The sequence below is a fragment of the Mercenaria mercenaria genome, chromosome 17 (genome assembly GCF_021730395.1).
Source record: "Mercenaria mercenaria strain notata chromosome 17, MADL_Memer_1, whole genome shotgun sequence".
NCBI classification, from domain to species: domain Eukaryota; kingdom Metazoa; phylum Mollusca; class Bivalvia; order Venerida; family Veneridae; genus Mercenaria; species Mercenaria mercenaria.
In genome coordinates, this window is record NC_069377.1 from 32,542,770 (window position 1) to 32,556,630 (window position 13,861).

A 13,861-nucleotide genomic window follows, 5' to 3' on the forward strand; every position below is an offset into this window, starting at 1 on the left:
ATAGATATACTCTTACACTCTCGCAGAGGTCGTATGGAGAACTCTTTTAGTAATGTAGATATACACTCACACTCTATACGATGGTTGTCTGAATAACTGTTTCTACAAGTCAACGGACAAGATTTTGTACTTTGTAAGTAGCTTATTACTTATATATAAAAACATAAAAACCACGGATATCCGAGCTCTTTTCAATGATGTTTGAATATTCCTTGAATGTTGGTTCATGAGAAATAGGGCATAGTAATACATTTATACATTCTCGCATAACAGAGGTCTACCAGGGTTCCCCGGATGAACTCGTTCGCCTCGGGATTTGGCGAACTTCTTATGGATGATAATGACATTTAAACTGTAGTCGGAAAAAAACATAAAATGCTGCTTAGGAATACATTAGAATGATAACACAGGTTTAAGAATAAACAAGACCATTATTTTTAAATTCATGTTTTACTTAGTGTGATAATAAGAAGTTTATAACTAGATAAAGATGCAGTTGCACCAATATGTAAGGGAGTGTATTTATCTTACATGAAGATGATTTTAGCCAAACTTCACTATCAGCAGTTTACTTCCCCTAGCATTAACATCAATTTTAAGGGGAACCACTGCGATTGATATATTGGAATTTACAGCATACAGCATTTATTTACCCTTTGTTCAGATTGAAATACGTGAAACAAAACATTCGACAATTTCCGTACGATTTCGTATTCTCATTCGTTAATTCGGTATTCATCGGCTGTAAATGTAACTTACAGGAACAATTTTTGTAGCAGGTAAACGCTATTGCACGGAAATTGCCGATTTTCATGGCGGCTCCACTACCACAAGAATGATTCATCATGTGTCTTCATTAACAAAAAGTTTGTGCATTTGAATAAGCTGATAATGTGTACATAGACGGATCATTTCGTTCTTAATATGACTAAAAAACAGATATATATTTTCTTACAAAAGATTTGATCATTTTACACTTGCACAGTCTGTAGGACAGCTATTATTCAAATGTATATCGCTAAAATATTCCTCGAACACTCGTCATCAAATACATCGGACGAGCTATGACAATTATTCCCTGGCAGTCAATAAAACATTTGTGTGGATAGTTCGCTTTCTGCACCGCGCCACTACACAAATGATACATTAGGTGCAATAATAAAATGTGTTCTCATGGGAAAATATAACTGTGTCAATCAAACTGTTGGTGTACAGTTGCTGATGCTGTTAATCGATATAAATTTAAACGCGAATTTAACATCCAGAATGATTATCGTCCTTTTAGACGACTGCTTTCATAATTATTATCACAACTGGCAAATATCTTATATTTTTAACCACGTGCTCTTCGGTATCTGTAGCAGGTATAACAACATTTCCTGGAAACCTCTGAATCGTCGCAGTTCTCTAGACCATACCGACTAATGTATCCAGGACAATCTAACGACTCCCGACCACTGTAAAATAATACAGGGGAATCCCCATACTCGCAACCTGAAACAAACAAACAAATCGAAGGCTATGTAATCGCACGGAAATGGTATATTTTCATTGCGGTTCATTACTTTAACATGCTATTTAGTTCGTATACATTTTTAACTTTTAATTTTTAATCGTCAATCATTTTTATAAATAATAAAAAATAAAATAGAATCCCCGGAATCGACCAGCAAACGGGAAGAAAAATCTTACTTTACACAACTATTGAATTTTGGTTTCAAAAATTTTTACATCAGCAGATCCCGAACATTTCAGAATTTTGACTCAAACATCTTTGGGTGTTTGTACAATTTCTTACAGACTATTTCAGATTATTGCTACAATATCTAAAGACAGAAATAACTCGGGCAAAACTAGGACAATATTCCAATATGAATCGCCCTACCTCTAGGACGCAACCTCTCAAAAATCACATAATCCCAAAATGAAACCCCAGACCAGCGCATGCATGTATCTGTGAATGACTGACGTTTTGTACGGTAAGGACCCGAAAGGACAATCGGCATTTTTTGTGCGCAAACTTTGACGTATACGATTACGTCATCATCTGGCCATAATACAAAAACAATAGACATGCCAGACAGGATTTTCTCGTGATTTTACTAGTGCTGGAAAAACTCCTCTTACACCCCGCTACTACAATAAAATACTGCTTAAAAAGACATTCGTTTTACTTTATTTCCTCCATTAATTTAAAGATACGACATGCAAGAAAAAGAATCTATCACTAGTTGAAGGTGCGGATGGCATTATCTGGCTACTCGGCGGAGCCTCGTTACCACATAAATCCTCGAGCCAGACATTTTCATCCGTACCTTCAACAATTGAAATATTCTTATATTCTATCCACACATGTAACACATTATTCTTAAATGTTCTTACCAGGAACATTATCGCGCATCCTGTCTCTAAGACTTCTGCAGGTGGCACAGCAGACTTCTTGAACAGCTTGCAAGTAACAATTCAGTTGCAATCTACCATCAGCACTGAAAGGTCTACACAAGTCTGGACTTTGGTTACCCCATTGACAATCTAAAAACAAATGATAAAATAAAAGTGCGTTTAATGTAAAAATATATGAGCCATGCCATGGGAAAACCAACATAGTGGGTTTGCGACCAGCATGGATCCAGACCAGCCTGCGCATCCGCGCAGTCTTGTCAGGCTCCATGCTGTTCGCTTTTAAAGCCTATAGGAGTTGGAGAAACTTTTAGCGAACAGCATGGATCCTGACCAGACTGCGCGGATGCGCAGGCTGGTCTGGATCCATGCTGGTCGCACACCCACTATGTTGGTTTTCCCATGGCACGGCTCAATTATGTGTCATACATTCTCACAGTATATGTACCATTAAGGTAAGGCAATGAGACACAGGAAACAACACCATATAACTTTGCTTATACCTGCTAGATATTATAAGTAATTAGTACAAATGTCAATCAACTATTAAATTTAGCTACAAGTCAGTTAAGTCAATCAGAAGTGATTTTAATTCTTAAAAGCACAGAACTTTCATTTATTGAAAGTTGTATGTAGAATCAAAACGCAGTATGTACATATTTCTGAAGATAAGAATTAAAGACCTGGGTCATTGTCGATCAGAATTCTATACACATAATCTTTAGTTCAGACTCGAGTTTTGTGAAATTTGTGCTGCAGAAGTTTAACAGGTATAAAATTGACTGTAAATGATTAGTATGTCTATTTCTTTTACTCGAGTTTCCCTTGTGTGGTGTGTTTTTTTTTGTTTTTTATTTGCTTTCTACATTGTAGCCTGGAATCACTGTAGCACATTTACCAACTGATGTTAACTCTTATCAACTCTTATATTGCAAAACCAGTATACTGCGTCATATTAACACTGGCTCATAAACCTCTTCAGAACTTATCAGAGACTTTGTACAGCCACCATGGCCAATTTTTCTAACCTGGTTCTTGCCTGTTTGCCAGTCTAGGACAAGAATGACAACAAATCCTCTGATTCTCGGGTTGGTAACATAAATGAGATCTTTGAACAATGGTCTCACATCGTGGCGTCAAATCACCGTACTCACAGCCAGCTATAGAAAATACAAACACAAACTGTATCCCCAATCCTCACATCCTCGGCATAATCATAATGTCAAATTTGGTTATAATATATTGTCAGCATTGGATAAAAGAATTTTCAGGAGAACAGGACAACTGTCTGAGTATCAATCTGTGGGCGTGCTTATCATATACATGTAGTTACTTGCATTACATTGTTTAATGCTGTGAAATAGGCATTCCCACTTACGCATATTTATTATGGTTTTATTGACTTATCTTATAATAAACAGATATATAAATACTTAGTTCACTATAGACGTAACCATTTAAGGTAGTGGACCGTAACGACACTCGGCAATATTCGTGCTATTACGTTATCTCCGTATCCTTCTCCAGAACGCTTTACCGTTTGTGAAGCTTAGACAAACTTATGGTATTCCGTAACAGCCGAGAAATGCCGAAATCGCATACAGAGTTGCAAAAGGAAATTACCGATTGCAATTACCATCCAGTACCTCAAAATCCGAATGCAAATATACAAAGGTTAAACAAAACTTGTAACCATAAAAAATGTTAACTATATAGCATGTCAAGGCTGCCAGGTGTTTTACAACGACTATAAAATGTCAATTTGTTAGAAACGTATCATCGAACCTGTACTGGTCCCTGATCTTTGTTCTCTGAACTGTCGACATCTATCACAGCAGATTTGTCTGTTATGTTCATTATAACAGTCATAAGGCTGTATATCTCGGCACTGTTGGGATCGATCACCATACTCACACCCTACAATGTGCCAAAATGTAACACATATTTTAACTTTAACACCTTAAATCTAGGCTCAAAGAGTGACTATAACTTTTACGTTGTTTATTGATATAAAAGAAAGTACTTTCAAATAAAATTCTTCTGAAAGGGCAACATATTGCTTCGATACATGTTTGCAAATAAATTCTAATAAAAAAGGCAACACATTGGTTAGATACAATGTATTTGATTGTTTTCTTTTTAATACAACTCAAAGTAATGTAAACATTGATCTTTTTTCAAATCGCATAAAGACTCGTCTAAAATTATTGCAAGATATGTAAGTACATGTACACATATAATTAATGCCATTACCGGTACATCTGTACATTCCACTTTTAAAAAATTACAATGCAGTGTTGATTACCAGGATGGTGTGACTGTCATGTGAAATCGTGTATTTCATGGAAACTAGTGGTTATTTATCTATTAAAAGAACATACAAGAAAAACATACCAACATACTCGGATCTCTTCACTTGCAAGCACCTTTCACAACACTCTGTTGATACTCTTTCATAATTATAACAAACATATGGTCCTAGCTGTGCTACAGCATTGTTACAGGTCAATCCATTAATAGTTACACGGACATTTGTCACTGGACAGTTCTAAAAATATCAAAATGTAAGCATCAAATATATCCTACACTTATTTTCACTAAATAATTGTATCGCTATATATTATACTTTATTGGCAAAGTTGGTTATACTATCCATGTTAGCAGAGCAACGTACACAATTTAATGGAATATAGCAACCGTCATTTCTTTATGTTTACAAAATTTTGCGAAAAGATGATGCTTTGGACGCACAGAACGTAACCAAGCAACATAATAGCATAATAGCAGACTCGGTTCGAGTCTCTGTTCATGAGGTTAATTAATGAAATGTGCAACGAACGCACTTCACGGCCCCTAGCACAGGCTTAAGCAGAATTCTGTTAGAGTAACAAGTGTTCAAATTAAAGGGAAAGTGTTGATTAGGGAGTTATGATACGGAAAGTAACAAATTAATAGGTCAAAACCTACGATTGACGATATTTGTGATGTTAGGATTGTAATTTTTTAAAGCTTGTTCACCCCTGTAAATTGTGTTCCACATAACTGTCACTGGTCTGCTCCATTAGACTCGGTTACCGTGTTCCACCACCCTGATTTTGTATAAGAACCACCCTTGTTGAGGCATTTCCTGAATGACTGCCGTTACAGTTCGTATATCCCCTCCAGATCTGTACACTTATAAATTCACTGCTGTCATAATAACCAGATTGTACGGAGTCACTATTCTGAACTTTCCAAGCCTCACTGTCCTGACCAATGTGCTGGTAGTGTTGCATCCATTGTCATCGTTGCGTCAGATACCGTCCACTTATATCAAATAACGAACGTTGAATCAGAGTCGCCCTGGCATCAACATAGTGTCCATGACTGTCTGTATTAGACCTCGATATAAGGTCCTCTATCTGTCTTGACCCGGTAATGTTTTTCCACGGCCGTGCTATATCTAGGTATTGATTTGATCTGACCAGTATCACCCTTTTCAGTGGAATTGCCTAGAAGCACGATAACGGGCCTTCAATGACTGTGTATGTGATCCTCATTTGTTTATAGTAATCGTGATGTTTGCGAAGGCTGATACTCCGTTTACTCTGTTCTTGTGTGTGTACCAGAGTGACTATTTTCAGATGTGTCCGATCCCCTTCCCGTCAATACTATTCTTCGTGACGTCACGGTTTGCTGCACACCATCGTTTGTCTGATACCCCTGTGAGCGAGTTCCTGTGTGTGAAACAGATCTCGGATATTGACTCCTTTCTGTTGTTTCCGTGTACGGATACTGTGCACCATATGCAGTTCGTGTACTGTCAACAGTATCGTTCCCCTCATTATTTCCGGTATGCTGACCAACGTCACTTCCTGTTGTAGTGTCACCTTCATCGGAAGTTCCAGCATCAAGTTCCGGTTGGAATACCTCATTCTCTGTTTCAAATCCTTGAAACAAACTCTGAGGTGCAGCATCATTCAATGTACCGGCACCATTCGGATCTAATGGTTCAGATGCAGGGAATGTTCGGCCATCGACATGTGGGTAGTCCTGTAAAATATTAATTAAATTTAATCAAAAGTATTTACATTTTCCGAAACTATATTCGACATGTAGCCATTATGTATAGGTTATAGATCATTTATTGACATTCTAATGCAACTAAGTTTGCCGAAACGGAGCGCACTAGTGATGGCAAAACTTAATGCATTGGAATGTCAATAAATGATCTATAACCGACTTATACTTGTAATAAAAACGCCCCGTTTTATTTTATTGAAAGTTTAGAACAAAACAAAAAGTATCCGTCTAAATTAAAATTAACTGCGCCTTCTTCAGTCTCTTGGATTTTATTGGCTAGTCTATAATCTTCACTAATGATTGATGAGGTACATATTTATTAAAATGTCATTTTGATTTTATTAGCTATCCATGCATTTGGCTGTTGTTCCGCCTCCTCGAATGTTGTTAACTTGAAGTAGGCGTATATATAAATTCCCATTAATTTTGAACCACTTCGTGATTAAGTGTCTCACTGTTCCGTTATGAAAAAATATGAAAAAAAAAGTTGGTTATTAATTTTTTTAAAATTCTTCGCTTGTCACTGGTTTAAAAAAGATGTTTGAACTATAATATACTTCACAGATAATGAAAAGCTATAAAATCCCCTACTTCCTTGCAACTTGAATTAGATTTTATCAGCTAAAGAAATAGGATTTTATTTTTATATCCCAATTAAGTACTAAAGAGAAACTCTTCATACCTGTTGTATATCACTACCAGCTTCTCGTTTGGTTATGACATGCAGCTGTATTAATTCTTCGTTTTCTAGTTCTGTGTCTGAAGAGAGAGGACGTGTATTTCATAATTATTATATTTTTACAAACTGTAAGTAAAATAGGCATAATCGTTGTACGTTACCGGCCGAAACAAACTAGATTTATATGTAACATATGATCTTTTATTAGCGAAACTGTTTCAAGAAATCTACGCTTGGAAAAGAAACATCACCTGCAAGCATTTATGGTGTATGGCTGTGGATTATTTTCTATCACAATAACCAATCGTATCGTAGGGCAGCGGCGGTTTAGCGGTGTCGTTCGCTCAAACCGGAGGTCGTGGGCTCGAGCCGGACTGGCGTCACAACCATATCTTCTCAAATGACACCGATACTGATTTTGCAGAAAGCGGACTCTATCTAGAGTGGTTCAAATAAGCTTGAAGCTTTCGTCAGAATCGAGCTAAAATAAACTGGTATAAACGTAGTCCATTGTAATCTCAGATGTTTTTATAAAAAGAGCAAGAGTTTTAAGTAAAGGTCTTTTAATAGTAACTATCTTAACTTACCGGCTGGTTTAACTTGGTCCGATGTTGCACGTGATGAAATTTCCCACACGTTAAGCACAATTAAAGTTAAAATCAGATTTCGCTTTGTAAATTCCATTTTCGGTAAGAACAGTAAAAGCTTCATTTATCAACACTTGAATTATTTGGTCAAGTTAACATTTCTCAAACGTTTGAAAAATATGTCTTTAGAAATCACACGAGTCTCGTGTAATAAAGTGATGCTACTTCAGTCTCCGTACTAAATGAACTTCTCGTGTAAATTTATCAAAATCCACCTGTCGTGTAAAGTATATTTTTGTACCCGTCTTATGTACTTAGTTCAAAGAACTGAAGCAATATTTCATTTAAAAATTGTGTGGCAGAAAAGATCCGTAAGATCGATTTGCGTCTCAGTCTTTGATATATACATACAGTCTGCAACAAAAGTTTTCAGATACTTTAAATTGTATATTGTTAATATACATACTGTTTACAGAAATTACTTCTTGTTTAGAAATGTTTACATGGAAAGTTTAATGTAATACTTGCTACAGAAATATCTTGACCATTCAATTTGTATAAAAATTATTTTGAAACAAAATATTTATGTAAGTAAGAAACAACTTTTCAGTGTATTAAATGAATTACAGTTTTGCAATTACAAAAGGATTTAACATTTTCATTGCATGTAGTCCTAATTCATTTCTTGCAGATGAAAACGAGCAAACAAAACAATAAATTAGTGATGACTAATTATTTAGAGAACTCTGAACATTTAACGAAAATTGGTTCTTTTCTTAATTTGAAGAAGAAAACATGTTTTGTATCTGGAGACGTATTTTTCTTTTTATAAAATAAACAAAGTAGTGTTGATAGCATGTAAAAGATGCTTCATAAAGCAAAGAAGAATAACGAAGCAAATACGTTATTTATTTTGACTAGGGATAAGATGTTCCTGTACTTTTGAGAAGTGCCTGTACCATATAACCCTGTACGCTAAATCAAGCAGACGGATATACTTAACTAATGATTTTGATTCAGTGCCAAGCCAGCAGGTATCTAAAGCAATTACTGAGTAATTTATGTAATACGGATGCACCACCATTCCACAAATTACTCGATAATCGTTTTGAGTCACAAAAGTTCATATCTTACGAGATAGATAAAAATAGTTGTTTCATGGTGGGTGTTGTGTCTAACTTTAAGCAATATTTTAGTGTATATATATTCTGAATTGAATTTTTGTGCGTGTAACTATTATGAAAAAGATCGCGTGGAAAATATTCGAAACAAAATATCACATGCTGTTAAATGTATTGAGATTATGAAAAATATGAATAAATAATCGATGAAATAACAATTTCTTAATGGTAGCCCAAACAGAATCTAAAAAATAGTGTTGGTTTTGTTCTACATTCCTTTAGTCAGTTAATCAGTATAGAAATACAATGTAGACTGAAACTAGATTGACCGTCTATTAATCAAGATTAAATATAGATTCATCGTTAATTGCCAAAATCATTTAAACTATATACTTAAACAGTCGTCTTTTTGCTTACTTGAGCAATGAAATCGCTCAACATTATTAATACTAGTGATATGGCGTATCTTCAATTTAGAAAGAAATGTTTATGTGTGAGTTTTACTGTTGTTGTGTTTCGCTTAAACAGGTCTGAATGTCATTCTTAACACATTTTCTTTTTCGTAATATGTTTTTTAACATAATATGGTGTAGCATTATCTAAATCAGAGCTCGATCTTTTTCCGCTGTAAAACGCTAGATCGCCCAAGATTCTATGGTTTCGACTCCTGACCACGGGTAAATAAATTTAGGTTTTCAACATAACTTGATTTAAAAGCCCCAAACATTAAAGTCAGTTTCGTGCGTGCTTTATAATTTGAGACGACTCTCAGGTATTAATCAGTTTTGAATGTTGACATAAAATATCACAGAAGATCCCTTGAAAGCGTACATATATAATGCAACCGAGCATTATAACAGTCGTGTTGTAATGGAATCTGTGGATTTACAGTTTAAATTTTGATTTCGAACAAATTCGTACATGATGTAACTATACAGGATAACCATACAAGTTGATAGAACAGTAGAACTGACAGTCATATTCGTGCAAGATCTGATGTCCGCCGTTCACGCACCTTGACTGCGTGAGGTCTGTAATTCATATCACTAAATGTCTGTCGGCTAAGACTTTAACCAGAATGGCTAACAACTGACATGCGAAAAAAGGTTTTATTGATGTGGGCGTTTGTTTTTGTACTTTGCATGGAACTAACAGCTCTCGGAGAATTCGGCAATATCGGAAGTTAGCGGCGACTGTATACAAATATATAGTTGCAAATAATACCGTGGCTATGACTTTCCTAAAAACCTGACAGCTGGAGGCGCAACATAATGTAGAATATATATGTGAAAAGACATATGTGTTGCACAGACTTCTGTTTTGTGTATTGTGAAACTCAGATGTGATGCACATTTACAAAGCTTAAACACAGAAATCCAGTAGGAATGCATAAATGATCTATCAGTGAATGACAAAGCCTGACATTCCTACAAAGCATATGATCGCAACAATAATACTTTACTAACAGGCCTGGGTTGTCCAAGAGAATAAGACAGACTTGTAACATTGCATATGGCCTCACATATGCACCACTGCACAAATGAAGGATGTTAACCATTTTATTCTAGGTAGCATAGACAATTTGGTACTAAAAGTCTCTGCAAAAGTCTGGGTGAAAGAATATGCTGAAAAGAAGTCTAAAATATGAGTTGCACAAAATCGCCCGTTTCCCGTTCTCGGAACAAAGTTACTAAAATCACCAAACTTTAAATTACACCATATTAAACTAGAACTGTCACAGAAGTGACGAATAGCCCCAAAACAGGGTCTTAATTTGTTACAGAAGAATGGCAACCATTAGAAAGACTTGGCCACAAGAAGGTGTAATTTAAATCGAACTTGACCTGTATTTTATGATGTTACACTTGTGTATCAAAAACATTTAAATCTGTCAAGAACTGTCACTGGAGTGTTTAATGACTCCAATGATGACTCCAATGGTGGATGAATATTGCACAATAGCTTGAGTCTGTGTTAAAGAATATCAAATAATAAGAGAGGTACAGATAAAGTGTATTAAAACACTATATAAGAAAAATTCTAAGCAAAAAAGGGGGCATAATTGAGGAAATATTGGTGCAAGAGTTATGCATCTTGTGTCACATGATGTGGGTGATGACGTGGAACCACTACTTCAAGTTTGAAACAAATGCATTTCGTAATAACTGAGATATAGTGAAAATGCATTAAAATTAACCTTAAATTCTAAGTAAAAGGGGGCATAATTCATGAAAAATTGGTGTCAGCCTTATGCACCTTGTGTCACATGATGTGGGTGATAAGGTTGAACATCTATTTTAAGTCTGAATCAAATCCATTAAGTAATAACTAAGATATAGTGAAAATGCATCAAAATTAACTTTAAATTCTAAGTAAACATGTAAAAGGAGGCATACTTCATGAAATATTGGTGTCAGAGTTATGCACCTTGTGTCACATGATGTGGGTGATAAGGTGAAACATCTTGTTTAAGTTTGAATCAAATCCATTTAGCAATGACTGAGATATAGATTTCGGGACGCAACGCGACGGGACGGGACGTGACGCGACAAAACTGACTCCTATATAAACCCCCACCACCCAACATGTTTGGTGGGTGTATAAACAGTAATCATATATACATGTATTTTTCAACAAGATTTGAAATAACGCGACATAAATAAGAATGACGTCACAATAGAGAACATACACAACACGAATTTTCAACCTACAAGGTTTTGATCAGATTTTGCCAATCTTTCACGTTTAAGCTTTCTAAATCAAAACCGAGATTCCTGTAAATGATGGTTGTTGCTAATTTTATTTGACCCAGGAGTTTATTTACTTGGTGGCTGGCTATACGATACTTTCTATTTTACTTATTTTATGTATGGCTATATATAACATACAATTTCCTTGACCTGTAAGAGAAAATTTTGATACTGCTCAAAATTAGGTCTTAGCAATTTAAGAGCCATTTCAGTCTCGGCTATGTTTAACAATAGCACTATGTACAACGCAAATGACCGCTGATACGCTTTTGCAAAATTCTAATCTTGTTAAAATTCGCCTATGCAATATGGATGACACTGAGAAAGAATTCAGCCCGCACTATATTTACTGTATAATAAACTAATTCAAAGTCGCGATATTACCTAAAAAGTACCCCTCCCACATCAATCCCTATCCACAAAATGCTTTACTTAAGGAAAGGAATTATCCAGTCAGACTGAAAGCAGACATCGATAAATACTGTTTCCATCAGTGTACCAGTGATGAGTAATCTTAATTGTTTTACAATGAAACCTCAAGTGAACTTCAAATTATGTAGCCACCTGTGTAACGAACGGAGTAAAGTATCATTTGTATATCTGTTAAATATTTTCTTATATCCGTTATGAAAATAACCATTTTAACCGTAACTGAATGAAAAACATCAGTGTATTTGTATCATGATTTACCTGCAGTGTCATTATAACTGTTAACTTCTATCTCTAATATTCTTCAACTGAGGAAGAGGCATGGCTATAAGCCGTACTCTAACTAAGTTAGAAAACATGTCTTAGGTCCCGCCTACATATACAATCAAAATGTAGAATACAGTAGGGAAATGTTGAACTTTCTGAAACCGTTCTCTATTTCAGTTAGAGTAGGCTTGTCACGTGATAGTACCAACGCTTAAAATGGAATGTTAACTTGTCAGTAATAGAAAGAGCAGAGGTTCACAAGAATAACCTCATTATTCGAGTGGTCCCTAAGCTTTCTATTTTGTATCATGGTCCGCCAATAAGAACAACGCATTCGGCTACTAATTTTGACTGACAAGTTAACATTCCATTTTAAGCGTTGGTACTATTACGTGATAAGCGTACTCTAACTGAAATAGAGAACGGTTTCAGAAAGTTCAACATTTCCAGTTATAATGACACTGCAGGTAAATCATTATACAAATCAAAATTAGTAGCCGAATGCATTGTTCATATTTGCGGACCATGATACAAAACAGAAAGCGTAGGGCCACTCGAATAATAAGGTTATTTCTCGAAGGCTACGCCTTCTCGAAATAACCTAATAATTCTCGTGAACCCCTAGCCCCTTAATATTAATATAGGTACTCTTTCTATTACATATCCAACCTTTTCGTGTATTCTTATTATCAACAAACGAAGAAACTTTATATAGGGAGCCCGTTGATCTTGTTTCTAAATGATTCTGTTAGAGCAACTTTTTATTTTATGCTCTTCAGTGAAATACTGAAATTTATCAGTCAAATAAAATTGATATTTTTGCTGTTTCTATCCTAACAAAGTGTAACAGAAATCATGAAAAGTAATAGAACTATTACAGTTTTTCTACAAAGATATCCTGACGTCACGACATTATGACGTCATGATGCGATGCACGTGACGTTGCGCGGACAAACTGGATACAATTTGGATAAAACCATTAAAAATACATAAAATAAATAGAAAATTTGTTTGTTTCAGTGTAAGATCGGAATATATTTCACTAGTGAACACCATAATTTACCATTTCACTCGTGGCTGCGCCATTCGTGAAAATATTGCGTTATAGTGTCCATTCGGTGAAATATATTTCGATCTTACACTAAAACAAACAAATATCCTTTATGTAATTGTAATGTTATGTCTAACACATCTTTTGGTCTTTCAAAAGAAGAAAAAGATTTTTAATCCATATGGCTATACTTGACAAGTATACAAGTTATGCAATCGAAAACGAATATCTATATATACAGTGTCCCCCAAAAGAATCAGTTGCGTTTAATAACGAGTACGCATTCATTTCGCTTATACTGATTGTATGTGTATCTACAATATGATTAAATTGTTAATTTAAGTTGTTTACACCATCATTAAGGTCAAAATAAAGTGTGTTGATGAAGTGCTTATGGGTGGGGTACGTTTATCCTTTACATAGTATGGACAATGCCGTTTTGAGTAATATATCTATACAGATATCCGTTTGGCCATTTGCAACCGTCCATTTTATGTATAAAATATAATTTCATA

General features: G+C 35.2%; 2 protein-coding genes across 2 annotated transcripts; both read right to left on the reverse strand.

Moving 5' to 3' along the window:
• Positions 1-435: 435 nt before the first annotated feature.
• LOC123536477 (uncharacterized) lies at positions 436-5,675 on the reverse strand. Its single transcript, XM_053527755.1, has 6 exons — positions 5,511-5,675; positions 4,795-4,948; positions 4,186-4,317; positions 3,429-3,560; positions 2,383-2,532; positions 436-1,494 (listed from the first exon to the last, which is right to left on the reverse strand). Exons 1-6 carry the CDS (start codon positions 5,673-5,675, stop codon positions 1,334-1,336), a joined length of 894 nt encoding a protein of 297 aa, XP_053383730.1. The 3' UTR covers positions 436-1,333.
• A 282-nt stretch (positions 5,676-5,957) lies between these two features.
• Positions 5,958-8,134, reverse strand: LOC128550172 (uncharacterized). The gene is made up of 3 exons (XM_053528629.1): positions 7,729-8,134; positions 7,145-7,221; positions 5,958-6,432 (listed from the first exon to the last, which is right to left on the reverse strand). The coding sequence occupies exons 1-3, from the start codon at positions 7,850-7,852 to the stop codon at positions 5,983-5,985; spliced, it is 651 nt and encodes a 216-aa protein (XP_053384604.1). The 5' UTR covers positions 7,853-8,134; the 3' UTR covers positions 5,958-5,982.
• Between the last annotated feature and the right edge of the window lie 5,727 nt (positions 8,135-13,861).

Excerpts from the sequence above, each read along its gene's own strand:
- LOC123536477 (XM_053527755.1), bottom strand. The coding sequence starts at position 5,675 with ATGCAACACTACCAGCACATTGGTCAGGACAGTGAGGCTTGGAAAGTT. Across the intron at positions 4,318-4,794 it reads GAAGAGATCCGAGTATGTTG|GGTGTGAGTATGGTGATCGA; the intron begins GTATGTTTTTCT and ends GGCACATTGTAG. Across the intron at positions 2,533-3,428 it reads GGCAAACAGGCAAGAACCAG|ATTGTCAATGGGGTAACCAA; the intron begins GTTAGAAAAATT and ends ATTTGTTTTTAG.
- LOC128550172 (XM_053528629.1), bottom strand. The coding sequence starts at position 7,852 with ATGAAGCTTTTACTGTTCTTACCGAAAATGGAATTTACAAAGCGAAAT. Across the intron at positions 7,222-7,728 it reads GGACCAAGTTAAACCAGCCG|ACACAGAACTAGAAAACGAA; the intron begins GTAAGTTAAGAT and ends CTCTCTCTTCAG. Across the intron at positions 6,433-7,144 it reads CTGGTAGTGATATACAACAG|GACTACCCACATGTCGATGG; the intron begins GTATGAAGAGTT and ends AATATTTTACAG.